This window comes from Hemitrygon akajei, unplaced genomic scaffold, assembly GCF_048418815.1.
Source record: "Hemitrygon akajei unplaced genomic scaffold, sHemAka1.3 Scf000196, whole genome shotgun sequence".
Lineage (NCBI taxonomy): Eukaryota > Metazoa > Chordata > Chondrichthyes > Myliobatiformes > Dasyatidae > Hemitrygon > Hemitrygon akajei.
Window position 1 is genome coordinate 310025 of NW_027332081.1, and position 14777 is coordinate 324801.

Consider the following 14777-nt stretch of genomic DNA (forward strand, 5'->3'; position numbering starts at 1 on the left):
GTTGCACTCTCTACTTCTGGATGCCCCCACCACAGAAAACAGCCTCTCCATATCCACCCTATCTAGTCCTTTCAGCATTCGGTAGGTTTCAAGGAGATCTCTGTATTCAAAATCCAGTGAGTACAAGCATAAACTGGGAAAACACCCCTCTGCGACGCCCGTGTTTCAGCCACGACTCAGTGATGTCAACAATGTCATTGTGCTAAGAGTTCGTCCACCTTATTCCGAATGGTACGCGTATCTAAATACAGCATCTTCAGTTCTGCATCTGGGCCCTTTTAAATTGTGCTCCTGATGTACAATTTAACACTTTGTCTGTGTTTGAACCCAGTCATTGGCCTGTCTTTCCTTACACACATGTTAAACGCGATATCTCTTGCAAACCTGTCAGTTCTATCATCCTGGTTCCCATCTCCTTGCCATATCAGTATAAAACATTCCTTACAGCTCCAGTAAATCTGCCCGCGGGAATATTAGTTCCCCTCAAATTCATGTGTAACTCGTCCCTTTTGTACAGATCTCACCTGCCTTTGACAAGGTGCCACACATGAGGCTGCTTACCAAGCTAAGAGCCCATGGAATTACAGGAAATTTACTAACGGTTAGAGCCACAGGGGTCGGTGTTGGGACCGCTACTTTTTATGGTGCATATAAATGATTTTAATGAAGGAAAAGTTGGCTTTGTTGCCAAGTTTGCAGATGATGTGAAGATTGATGGAGAGGCAGGTCGTGTTGAGGAAACAGGTAGGATGCAGAAGGACTTAGAGAGATACGGAGAATGGGAAAAAGAGTGGCAAATTAAATACAATGTTTGAAAAATGGTCATGTACTTTGGTAGTAGAAATAAATGTGCGGACTAATTTCTAAACGGTGAGTAAATCCACTATCTGAGATGCAAAGAGGCTTGGGAGTCCTTGTGCAGAACACTCTGAAGGTTAATTTGCAGATTGAGTCGGTGGTGAAGAAGACAAATGCCATGTGAGCATTTATTTCAAGAGGTCTGGAATCTAACTGCAAGGATGTGGTGCTGAGGCTTAAAAAGGCACTGGTGAGGCCTCACCTTGAGTATTCTAAACCGACTTGAACCTCTCATCTGAGAAAAGATTGGAGAGGGTCCAAAGGAGGTTCACAAGGAGAATTCAAGAAATGAAAGGTGTATCATATGAGAAACGTTTGATGTCTCGGGTCTGTATTCGTTGGAATTCAGAAGGATGAGGAGGAATCACATTGAAACCTTCCGAATGCTGAAAGGCCTAGACAGAGAAGCTGTGGAAAGGATGTTTCCCATGCTGGGACAGTCTAGGACAAGAAGCCACAAGCCTCAGGATAGAGGGGCGCTCTTTCAAAACAGAGATGGGCAGAAATTTGTTCAGCCAAAGGGTGGCGAATTTGTGGAATTTGTTACCAAGAGTAGCTGTGGAGGCCAGGTCGTTGGGCGTAATAAAAATAGAGAATGATAAGTTCGTGATTAGACATGGTACCAAAGGTTACGGTGAGAAGGCCGACAATTGGGGTTGAGGGTGAGATAGAAAAAAGGGATCAGCCATGATTGAATGGCGGAGCAGACTCGATGGGCCAGATGGCCTAATTCCGCTCCTATTGGTTATGCTCCTATGGTCCAAGAGGTCCCAATTATCCAGAAACCTGAGTCTCTGCCCCCTGCTGCAAGTCTCCAGCCTCCATTTATAGGCCACCTCATTCTGTTCCTATCCTCACTGTTGCGTACAACAGACAGCAATACCGAGAATACTACTTTAGAAGTCTACTTCTTAGCTTCCTTCCGAACTCCCTGTGTTATGTTTTACAGAATCCCTCCCTTTTTTAATTTCTATGTCGTTGTTTCCAACATGTCCTATGAATTCTGGTTGCATGATCTGTTTCTGGATATTGTGGACACGTAGAAACATAGAAAACCCTTACAGGCCCTTTGGCCCTCAAAGTTATGCCGAACATGTCGCTACCTTAGAAATTACTATGGTTACCCATAGCCCTGTATTTTTCTAATTTCCATGTACCTATCCAAAAGCCTCTTAAAATACCCTGTCGTATCCGCCTCCACCACCGATGCCGGCAGTCCATTCCACGCATTCACCACTCTCTGAGTAAAAAGCATACCCCTGACATCTCCTCTGTACCTACTTCCAAGCACCTTAAACCTGTGTCATCTTGTGACAACCATTCAGCCCTGGGAAAAAGCCTCTGACTATTCACATGATCAATGCCTCTCATCATTTTATACACCTCTATCAGATCACCTCTCATAAGGCATGCTCCCCAATCCAGGCACCATCCTTGTAAATCTCCTCTGCACCCTTTCTATGGCTTTCACATCCTTCCTGTAATGAGGCAACCAGAACTGTGCACAATACTCCAAGTGGGGTCTGACCAGGGTCCTATATAGCTGAAATATTACCTCTAGGCTAGTAAATTCAATTCCATGACTGATGAAGGCCAATACACCGTACGCCTTCTTAACCACAGAGTCAACCTGCGCAGCTTCTTTGAGTGTCCTATGGACTCAGACCTCTAGATCCCTCTGATCCTCCACACTGTCAAGAGTATTAATGGTAAGACACTTATCTGGGTTGACCTCCATCTGCCACTTTTCAGCCCAGTTTTGCATCCTATCAATGTCCCGCTGTAACCTCTGACAGCCCTCCACACTATCCACAACACCTCCAACCTTTGTGTCATCAGCAAATTTACTAAACCATCCCTGCACTTCCTCTTCCAGGCCATTTGTAAAAATCACGAAGAGTAAGGTTCATAGAAGAAATTCCTGAGGCACTCCACTGGTGACCGACTTCCATGCAGAATGTGACCCGTCTACGTCCACTCTCTGCCTTCTGTGAGCAAGCCAGTTCTGGATCCACAAAGCAATGTCACCTTTGATCCCATGACTCCTTCCTTTCTCAAGTAGCCTTGCTGAAATCCATATACACTACATCTACTGCTCGTTCTTCATCAATATGTTTAGTAACACCCTCAAAAAATTCAATCAGGCTCGTAATGCACAACCTGCCGTTGGCAAAACCATACTGACTATTCCTAATCATATTATACTTTTCCAAATGTTGCATAAATCCTGCCTCTCAGGATCTTTTCCATCAACTTACCAACCACTGAGATAAAACTCACTAGTCTATAATCTATAATTCCCTGGGCTATCTGTACTCCCTTTCTTATCCTCCAATCATCTGGAACCTCTCCCATCCCCATTGATGATGCAAAGATCATTGCCAGAGGCTCAGCAATCTCCTCCTTCGCTTCCCACAGTAGTCTGAGGTACATCTCATCATGTCCCAGTGACTTGTCCAACTTGATGCTTTCCAAAAGCTCCAGCTCATCCTCTTTCTAATATATACATCTCAAGCTTATCATATGAGAAAGTCATCACTACAATCACCAAGATCCTTTTCCATGGTGAATACTGAAGTAAGGTATTCATTAAGTACCTCTGCTATTTCCTCCAGATCCATACAAACTTCCCACTGTCACATTTGATAGGTCCTATTTTTCACGACTTATACGCTTTCTCTTTACATACTTGTAGAATGCCTTGGGGTTTTCATTAATCCTGCCCGCCAAGGTCTTCTCATATCCCCTTCTGGCTCTCCTAATTTGTAAGCATTTCTTTTCTTCTTGAGTAGATTTATTACACGGTCAGAAACATTTCGGACCCTGGCACTTGAGAGGCAATCTACCATCCGTGTTTCCACTTAATGTCCACAGAATCGCCCAGCTGTTCCCCTGACTATAGAGTCCCCTATCACTGTTGCCATCCTCTTCAGTTTCCTGCTTTTTACGTGGAACTTCAGGGAATTGTCTGTGTTCATCCCAGCTCCTCGGAGCAGAGGAGACTACAGAGGTGTGGTGAAGCGTATTGTCTCAGTTTGTATGCCAGCTCCTCAGTGCAATGAATCTGAATCAGATAAGAAATGTTTCTAGACATCATTCACATTCAGTCACTCTTACCTCCCATCTCCCGATTTCGCCCAAACAATGTCTTTAACAATTATTAATTCGAATAAAAAATAAGTTGAGTATTCTACATACTTCAGAAGGGGCACTGACACCGTATTTTTCCACATCCTAAGATGTTCGACAGAAACACATGGAGACTCTGCGGACACAAACCGAAACACTGAGAGTGAACACGATCCTGATGCGGGAGAAGGTGAAGGTTTTCCAGCTGGTTGATCGATACGCTGAGCTCACGGTCATTTCTACTGTTCGAGATCGGACACTGGTGGAACACGAGATGCTGGCAAGAGGCAGAGACCACGAGGAATGGAGAGAGAAACATCTCCGTGGAAAACTGGAAAAAATCCGGAGTGATCAGTTATTCAAGAGGAGTTTTGTTCAAAAATTGAAAAGCTCTTTCTTTGGAAACAAATCCGGTATTTCCGCTGTAGTGGCCGGAGTCCCGGGAATCGGGAAAACAACAATGGTACAAAAAATTGTTTATGACTGGGCCACAGGGAAAATATACCAACAGTTCCATTTTGTCTTCAGTTTCAAATTCCGGGATTTAAACTCCATTAACTGTAGAATAAACCTGAGGGATCTGATTCTGGATCAATATCCTTACTTTGGGAATTTACTGAGAAAGGTCTGGAAGAACCCAGAGGGATTGCTGTTTATATTCGATGGTTTGGATGAATTCAAACACAACATCGATTTTGCGGACAGTCGGAGAGATACCGAACCCAAGCACCAGTGCCCAGATCCCGAGTGGTGGTGTGAAGTGTCTGACATTGTGTACAGTTTAATCCAGGGCAAGCTGCTCCCAGGGTGTTCTGTGCTGGTGACCACCCGCCCCACTGCATTACATTTATTGGAAAAGGCGGAGATCAGTGTCTGGGCTGAAATCCTGGGATTTGTTGGTGAGGAAAGGAAGGAATATTTCATCAGGTATTTTGAAGATCAGACGGTGGCAGCACTTGTTGTCAAACACGTGCAGGAGAATGAAATCCTGTACACCATGAGCTACAACCCCTCCTACTGCTGGATCCTCGCTTTGGCACTGGGCTCCTTCTTCACACAAAGAGTCAGGGACCCGCAGCGAGTTCCCAAGACAATCACTCAGTTATATTCCTATTATATTTACAACATCCTGAAAAACCACGGCCGTGAGACTGAGAACCCCCGTGAAGTGTTACTCAGGGTTGGTCAGATGGGCTTCAGAGGCGTGTCCGAGAAGAAAATTGTATTTACTGTCGAGGATTTGATCAACTACAATCTGAAGCCTTCCCAATTCCTCTCCGGGTTCCTGATGGAACTTTTGGAAAGAGAGGATTCTGCCCGGTGTGTGGTGTACTCATTCCCACACCTCATCATCCAGGAGTTTGTAGCTGCAGTCGCACAATTCCTGAATCCACATCCTGGGGATGTCCGGAAATTCCTCACTAAAGCCCACAACACAACAGATGGACGATTTCAGGTATTTCTCCGTTTTGTTGCTGGTCTCTCCTCCCCAATGACAGCTCGGGGCCTGGAGGAGTTTCTGGGTCCATTTCCTTACCAAACGACCTGCCGGGTGATTGACTGGGTGAAGGAGGAGGTTAAACGCCAGATTGGAAAAACAGAGAGTGAAGCTGGTAAAAGGAGCCTCCTGAACACATTGCACTACCTGTTTGAGTCTCAGAATCGTGGACTGGCTCAGGACACACTGGGATCTGTGTCAAGACTTTCATTCAGTGGAATGACACTGACCCCGATTGACTGCACAGTCTTGTCTCATGCCATCGGACTCTGTGATATAATGAATTGTCTCGACCTGGAGAACTGCTACATTCAGTGTGAAGGAATCCAGCGGCTGGGACCCGGGCTGCACAAGTGCCAGGAGTTGGGGTAACATGATTTATCTCTCACTCTGAACTGTGAAACTGTTCCATTGTGTTGTTTCAATGTAAAGGGATTTGGCTAAAACTGTAGTAAATCTAATTGTGAAGAATTGTGACAAATACCCAGGGGATCGGTCAGTAATTCCCCAAGGACGGGCGGGTTCTTTGGTTCCTTCTGAAGGGATTTTAGAAACTTCATCAGATCAGTGAACAATGGCCTTTAATTTAATAGTAGCAAATCACAGGAATGGTCGTGTTTCTCGTTGCCTGTGACACGTCCATTGACAATGTTCCTTCTCACTGTTACTGACACTCAGACAGACACTGACTGCAGCAGGTGGGTCACAGCTTCACCAGTGAGGGCCAACAGACCGTCAGCGGACTGTCCCAGTGAGAGGGAAAAGTACCATTGTGAGATTGTCCTCCCCTGCCCTTCGCCGTGTGTGACTATAACCAGTAGTCCAACTGTGTGACAGTGCTCACTACCAGAAACCCAGACACATGGGCACAAATCCTCTCCTGATAGGATGGACTCAGTTCAGACCCACCCCTCCCGTGCAATCTATTTCTCCATCCTTACATCTTGTTTGATTATCTTTTCCCATCGGTATACCGCTGTGGGATCTCCCATCCCCATTCCCCTTCCTCCTGTGGTGTTTCTCACGTTCATCTCCTTTCTCCTAGGGAATGCGCCTCCTTTCTCCTGTGGAATCTCCTTTCTTCATTGCCCTTCTTCCTATAGGTACAGTCTTCTTATCCCTTTTCCTCAGGAACGGTCTCTTCCAAAATCTTCCCCCGACACTTTCTGCATGAGTGAAATTCTCTCGGACAGACGGTTTGAATCACTTTGTTCATCAATCTGTCTGTTTGTGTTTAGACTTGGGGGGAGTGAACTGGGAGATTCAGGAGTGAAACTGGTGTCTGCGGCTCTGAGGAACCCGGAGTGTAAAATACAGAAACTGCGGTAAGTACCAGACTGTCGGAGATTGTGTTTACAGTCACTGGGTGTCTGACACTGAACATTAATGTGATCAGTAATTGTGTTACTGATAAACACTGGGGATTTGTACCATCTCCTGTCTCTCTGTGTCCTTCACCCTCACTCTCTCTCATCTCCAGGCTGGAGAGAGTCGGTCTCACAGATTCTGGTGCCGAGGATCTCGCCTCCGCTCTCTGTACAAACCCAATACTGACGGAGCTGAACCTGAGATCAAACTCTCTGACAGACCGTTCTGTCCCCGCTCTCCGCCGCCTCATACTGAGCCTCCCGAGACTGGAGTGGATCTGGTGAGTGTTTGTGTTAATGTTCAATGTGGTAAAATATCAACAAATCCGCGGGTTGGTAGTGCTATTTGCCTATGCGTGTTGTTGAAATATTAACCCCAGACCCGTGCTACTGGCTCTGTTGTGTAATTTGTTTATTTCATCTGTATTCTTCCATCTGTTTCAGGCTGTGTGGGAATCAGTTCAGTTTCGGCGGGAAGCATGAATTGAAGTTGCTGCAGGAAGTCAGACCCGGACTGGCATTGATCACGAACATCTGAATTTGTGAACATCCCCGTCTGCGAGATGGGGACATGTTGACCGATTCCCCGCCCTCCCCTTTAACAGCTGCCCTCCACTTTAATGTTCCCTCTCCAGGTTTAATCCTCAATGATTCTAACGAATCCCGGCTACAGCCGAGCACTCTGAGGCGTCAAACACGGTCCCGCAGTGGCTCCTTTTCAGTGGCTTGGCTTCTGGCACATGTCTGGGTTCGAGAGCTTCCCAAAGGTGAGACCCCGAGGAATTACACAGACAGGAGGAGCCCAGAGCGAGTCTCAGTCTGGTACCCCAGTGTCCCGGGGTGGGATTAACTAGAGTGCAAATCCTATTACTCACTTTGGGGTGAAGACGGTGCATTCGGCAGTCGAGCCGATATGTCAAATTAACATCCCACGGTCGTGTTCTTGGATCTGCATCGATGTCGGACACTGCCGGGAAGTGTGACTTTATAATTGTCGGTTCACCGATGCAGAGCGGCGGTGAGAAACAGGACTGATTATTCAACCTGTCACTCTTTGTCGCCGGTCATTTTTGTGTGACTGTGAGAGAGGCTGCAGACCCTGTTTGAGTATCTCACGGGGCTGCTGTTCAGGTTCCAGCTGCATTTCAGCCTCAAGCTCCTCACATACGGACACCCAGTACAGAATTGGTGGCGGGTCACGGGGAAGATCTCCTGGTGGGCTTGCTCCTGGGCCTGGCAGTGGAAAGCGGAGGCTCTTACCGGGCCAACTTTATAACAAAGGTTAATGAAACCCAAAATTGTAATGCTAGGAAGTTCTACCTGCGGAGGGATGAAAACGAGGTTTAACAATTTTAAAAAACAGAGAGTTTGGAAAAATGCTGTGTGAGAGAGGGGCGGGCTGGACTGGACGAACAAGGAGAGAAATGCAGCATTGATTAGAAGCTGAAGACGTGAACTGTTAAGAGAGGAATTAGTAGTGAGTATCTTTACACTAAAAACTTGAAACCCTCAGAGTGAAACCCCTGGAGGAGAGACAACAGCAATAAAAAAAATATATTGGAGCTACAGTTCTAACATGCAGCAGCTATAATGAGACAATATCGACAGCACACTCCAGAAGTATATTGTGTATTTGGGCATCAGTTCTGCAAAATCATAACAAGACATTTGGTCAAGTATTGTACAAGTTTGTGAATTGACTTACTGTGGATGATCAATGATTTCATCCATCGAACCAAGATGGCGAGCCACCCGAGATGAAGAGCCAGGGCAGAACCGAAATGTGAAATGGCGCAGAGGATTAATACGGTTTGATGTTTCAAAGGTTTCAAAGGTACATTTAATTTCAGAGAATGTATTCCATATACATCCTGAAATGATTTTTCTTCGCAACCATCCACAGAAACAGAGGGGTGCCCCCAAATAATGAATGACAGTTAAATATTAGAACCCCAAAGTCCTCCCCCCAGCTCCCCTCCCTTCCGCGCTTAAGCGGCAGCAAGCAACAATCGACCCTCCCCCCACCAGCAAAAAAAACATCGGCTCCCGCCATCGAGCACTCAAGCGTGCTACAAAGCAACAACAAAGACACAGCCTCGCAGACCCGTCCACCCAGTATTCGTCATACCACAGGCTCTCTCTCCCTAACAAAGGAGAAAGTGGTCTCTCCGTTATCAGTAAGTTATTCTAATACGATGTATAAATTATTTCCTGCAAAAACGGATTATTTTTGTACAGAGTTTAATAAGTTACCGAATGAGATTTACTTTGTTTAGCAGTTCTGATGTTGGAGAATTGTCGTGAAAGGAGTTAAACTGTGTGTATATAATTTTTGAATTCGAATTTAAGCTTGTAGAAATACTGCCTGGAACTGAAACTGAAGTTAATTATTATTCTTGAGAATAGAAATTATATCTCGTTTACTAACTACCTAGGGATAAGTAAAAAAGGAAGTTTAGTCTGCAAACTTTTAAATAGGGAATAACACTAGATGTAGTTAGAGAAATTGGAGTAACAAAGTTTATTCTGGTGAACCTAACTAATTCTAACTAAACAGGAATTTCAATTTTGTTGATATTTAAGACTTGTAACCTAAACAGAATGTTTGAATTTTGAATTGTTTGTGCTAATGTAAAATTTTGTAGATATGCTTGTTTTCTTATAAACAAAATCTTATTTCCGGAAGTGTGTGGTTTCTATTCACTGCCTCCTTCCGACATCTGGATTCTTCTGATGGCCTATTAGCACGTAGTGTAATTTGATTTTCTCTAAACAGTGCGACTACTAGTCACACACAATAAGACTGGAGCTACACAGCTTGCCGCTCTTCGGAAGGACACGTTCGTGCCCGGCTGTCCTTGGAGAGGAATCATGTCATCGCAATCTGTACAGTGGGGGATTTCCGGGAGCGGTGGGCCCACAGGGGATTGATTGTTTAATAGATCATAAAAATCAGAGTTTAATGTGAGTGTACTGACGGTCTTGTAAAGACTAAATGTCTGTACATTTTGTATTTATTCTGTAAATAAAGTTTTATAGTTTAACAGAGAAAAAATCGTGAGGAGTTAATTTATTCACAGAAGTGACATGTTTAATTTACGTTTGTCATCATGAAATCAATAAACTGCTGTGTCCCTGTCTTGGTTTCGGATTTGAGTATTATTCAAGGAGAAATCATGACCCGCGGTTATTGCTGCTCCGTGCAGTGATCCAGTGCATCTCACCTCCAGACTGAGGGATGTTATTCTGGCAGTGAATGGTGCCAAGGACCTTGTTCCCCTCATCCACGGCAGCCACTCGGCTCCGAGTCCTCGTGCGCTCCCCTCAATCCCGCCACCCCGCGCGCTCTCCTCAACACCGCACACAAAATCTAAAGAGATACAAAACTCAGATATAATATCTGACGGGTCTGCAGTGAGGTCCCGAAGAGAAGAGGGATGGGGTATGCAACACACACTCTAGGAGTTACACACACTCCAAGGGTTCAGACAAAGAAGGAATCTCCCTCCACAACAACCTATCATACACTCCACGGGTCAGACGCGGGTCCGAGTTGATCTCCCTCCACACCTACCTATGAGAAACTCCTCAGGTCAGACACAGTGAGAAGCTTCTTCGGCACCGTCCCAGTACATACTCCCTGGGTCAGACACAGTGTGAAACTCCATCCGCACTCCACACTCTCCCATCCACACACTTCTCATGTCCACACAGTCGCAACAAATAATCATGGGATCAGACACAGAATCAAGCTCCATACATTCCTCCTCTCATCCACTCCACCGGTGAAGTTCTCTCAGTACCATCCCATGACATATACTAGTTGTGAGACATATTGTTCAGCTCCTACTACGACCAATCACACACTCCCCAGGCCGGACACAGAGGGAAGCACCATCCAGGCACACAATACCAGGTCAGACGCAGGCTGACGCTCTCGCTGCACAATCCCATCACACAATCCACGAGTCAGACACACAGTGAATTCCCTCCCCATACACACTCTCAAGGTCAGACACAACGTGAAGTTTCCTAAACACATTCCCACGAAACACTTCCCGGGTTAGACAGTCCCTCCATACGTCACATCACACACTCCCGGGGTCAGACACAGAGTGAAGCTCCCTTCACATCGTCCCATAACGCACAACCATGGTCAGCCACAAAGCGACGCTCCCTCCGCTGCGTCCCATCACACACTACAAGGGTCTGGCACAGTGAAGATTCTTTTGCACCTTCCCATCACACAATCATGGGGTCAGACAAAGAGTAAAGCTGTATCAGCACTGTCCCATCACACACTGCTGGGATCGGACACAGGGTGTAGCTCCATCTGCAGCATCCATTCACACATGCCCAAGGTGAGACACAGAGTAAAACACTCCGCGGTCAGGCACAGAGTGAAGCTCCCTCAGCACAGTTCATCACACACTACCAGGATCAGACACAGAGTGAAGCACCTCTGGCATCCTCCCATCACACACTCAGAGCGTCCGACACAGAGTGCATCTTCCTCCGCACTGTCCCATCACATTCTCCTGGGGTGAGACACAGAGTGAAACACTCTCCGCACCGTCCTATAGCGTAACTCTCGGGTCAGACACATGTGAAGCTCCCTCCGCACTGTCCTATCAAAGACTATAACGGCCAGTCACAGAGTGAAGCTCCCTTCACACATACCCAGAGTCAAAAGCTCAGCCCACCCCCCATCATTTTCGGAGTCAGACACAGAGAGAAGCTCCCTCCGTACCGTCCCCTCACACAATACCAGGATCAGACACTGAGTGAAGCTGTCTCTGCACCGTGCCATCACAAAATTAACGAGTCCTACACAGTACATCTCTCAGCGCACCACCAGATCACACAGTCCCCAGGTGAGACGCAGAGTGAAGCTCCCCCCGAACTTTTGCATTACAATAGATACATAGAAACATAGAAAGTAGGTGCAGGAGTAGGCAATTTGGCCCTTCGAGCCTGCACCGCCATTCAGTATGATCATGGCTGATCATCCAACTCAGAACCCTGTACCTGCTTTCTCTCCATACTCCCGATCCCTTTTAGCCAAAAGGGCCATATCTAACTCCCTCTTAAGTATAGCCAGTGAACTGGCCTCAACTGTTTCCTGTGGCAGAGAATTCCACAGAATCACCACTCTCTGTTTAAAGAAGTTTTTCACCATCTCTGTCCTAAAAGGCTTCCCCTTTATCCTTAAACTGTGACCCCTCGTTCTGGACTTCTCCAACATCGGGAACAATCTTCCTGCATCTAGCCTGTCCGATCCCTTTAGAATTTTACACGTTTCAATAAGATTCCCCCTCAATCTTCTAAATTCCAGTGAGTATAAGCCCAGTCTTTCCTCATATGAAAGTCCCGCCATCCCAGGAATCAATCTGGTGAACCTTCTTTGTACTCCCTCTATGGCAAGAATGTCTTTACTCAGATTAGGGGACCAAAACTGCACAAAATACTCCAGGTGTGGTCTCACCAAGGCCTTGTACAACTGCAGTAGAACCTCCCTGCTCCTGTACTCGAATCTTCTTGCTATGAATGCCAACATACCATTCGCCTTTTTCACCGCCTGCTGTACCTGCATGCCCACCTTCAATGACTGGTGTACAATGACACCCAGGTCTCGTTGCACCTCCCCTTTTCCTAATCGGCCACAATTCAGATAATAATCTGTTTTCCTGTTCTTGCAACCAAAGTGGATAACCTCATATTTATCCACATTAATTTGCATCTGCCATGAATTTGCCCAATAACCTAACCTATCCAATTCACCCTGCATCCTGTTAGCATCCTACTCACAGCTAACACTGCCGCCCAGCTTCATGTCATCCACAAAATTGGAGATGCTGCATTTAATTCCCTCGTCTAAATCATTAATATATATTGTAAACAACTGGGGTCCCAGCACTGAGCCTTGCGGTACCCCAGTAGTCACTGCCTGCCATTCTGAAAAGGTCCTGTTTACTCCCATTTTTTGCTTCCTGTCTGCCAACTAATTCTCTATCCACATCAATACCATACCCCCAATACCGTGTGCTGTAAATTTGCACACTAATCCCCTGTGTGGGACCTTGTCAAGAGCCTGTTGAAAATCCAAATATACCACGTCCACTAGTTCTCCCCTATCCACTCTACTAGTTACATCCTCAAAAAATTCTATAAGATTCGTCAGACATGATTTTCCTTTCACAAATCCATGCTGACTTTGTCCGATGATTTCACCGCTTTCCAAATGTGCAGTTATCACATCTTTGCAAACCGACTCTAGCATTTTCCCCACCACCGATATCAGGCTAACTGGTCTATAATTCCCCGGTTTCTCTCTCCCTCCTTTTTAAAAAAAAAAAAAGTGGGGTTATATTAGCCACCCTCCAATCTTCAGGAACTAATCCAGAATCTAAAGAGTTTTGAAAAATTATCACTAATGCATCGATTATTTCTGGGCCTACTTCCTTAAGCACTCTGGGATGCAGACCATCTGGCCCGAGGGATGCGTTTAATCTGGCCCGAGGGATGCGTTTAATCCCTTCAATTTACCTAACACCACTTCCCTACGAACATGCATTTCCCTCAGTTCCTCCATCTCATTAGACCCTTGGTCCCCTACTATTTCCGGAATATTATTTATTTATGTCCTCCTTAGTGAAGACAGAACCAAAGTAGTTATTCAATTGGTCTGCCATATCCATGTTCCCCATTATCAATTCACCTTTTTCTGACTGTAAGGAACCTACATCTGTCTTAACCAATTTTTCTTTTCACGTATCTATAAAAGCTTTTACCGCCAGTTTTTATGTTCCCTGCCAGATTTCTCTCATAATCTTTTTTCCCTTTCCTAATTAAGCCCTTTGTCCTCTGCTGGACTCTGGATTTCTCCCAGTCCTCAGGTGTGCCGCTTTTTCTGGCTAATTTGTTATGTTTCTTCTTTGGACTTGATACTACCCCTAATTTCCCTTGTCAGTCACGGGTGCACTACCTTCCCTGGTTTATTCTTTTGCCAAACTGGAATGAACAATTCTTGTAGTTCATTCATGCGATCTTTAAATGCTTGCCATTGCATATCCACCGTTAACCCTATAAGAATCATTTGCCGGTCTATCTTAGTGATTTCACGTCTCATACCTTCAAAGTTACCCTTCTTTAAGTTCAGAACTTTTGTTTCTGAATTAACTATTTCACTCTCCATCTTAATGAAGAATTCCACCATATTGTGGCCACTCTTACCCAAGGGGCCTCGCTCGATAAGATTGCTAACTAACCCTTCCTCATTGCTCAATACCCAATCTAGAATGGCCTGCTCTCTATTTGGTTCCTCGACATGTTAGTTCAGAAAACTATCCTGCATACATTCCAAGAAATCCTCTTCCTCAGCACCCTTATCAATTTGGTTCACCCAATCTATATGTAGATTTAAGTCACCCATTACAACTGCTGTTCCTTTGTTGCACGCATTTCTAATTTCCTGTTTAATGCCATCCCCAACTTCACTACTACTGTTAGGTGGCTTGTACACAAATCCCACCAGCGTTTTCTGCCCCTTAGTGTTCTGCAACTCTACCCATATCGATTCCACTTCCTCCAGGCTAATGTCCTTCCTTTCTATTGTGTTAATCTCCTCTCTAACCAGCAATGCTACCCCACCTCCCTTTCTTTCCTGTCTATCCCTTCTGAATATTGAATATCCCTGGATGTTGAGCTCCCATCCTTGGTCACCCTGGAGCCATGTCTCTGTGATCCCAACTATATCATATTCATTAATAACTATCTGCACATTAAATTCATTCACCTTGTTGCGAATGCTCCTCGCATTGACACACGAAGCCTTCAGGCTTGTTTTTACAACACTCTTAGCCCATATACAATTATGTTGAAAAGAGGCAATTTTTGCTTTTTGCCCTGGATTTGCCTGTCTGCAC

At 45.4% G+C, this 14777-nt stretch overlaps 1 protein-coding gene across 6 annotated transcripts in view; it reads left to right on the forward strand.

Moving 5' to 3' along the window:
* Nucleotides 1-9815, forward strand: part of LOC140724354 (NACHT, LRR and PYD domains-containing protein 3-like) — a 67331-nt gene extending 57516 nt beyond the window's left edge. For 4 of the 6 annotated variants that reach the window (XM_073038805.1, XM_073038804.1, XM_073038806.1 and 1 more), the window contains 4 exons: nucleotides 4098-5853; nucleotides 6724-6810; nucleotides 6966-7133; nucleotides 7297-9815. In XM_073038805.1, coding sequence (XP_072894906.1) covers nucleotides 4098-5853; nucleotides 6724-6810; nucleotides 6966-7133; nucleotides 7297-7390 — 2105 coding nt within the window. In that variant the 3' untranslated portion in view covers nucleotides 7391-9815. Of the gene's footprint in view, nucleotides 1-4097; nucleotides 5854-6530; nucleotides 6589-6723; nucleotides 6811-6965; nucleotides 7134-7296 lie in introns of those variants that run through there. The other 2 variants (XR_012098106.1, XR_012098107.1) reach the window with 2 other exon arrangements.
* The last annotated feature ends 4962 nt before the right edge of the window (nucleotides 9816-14777 follow it).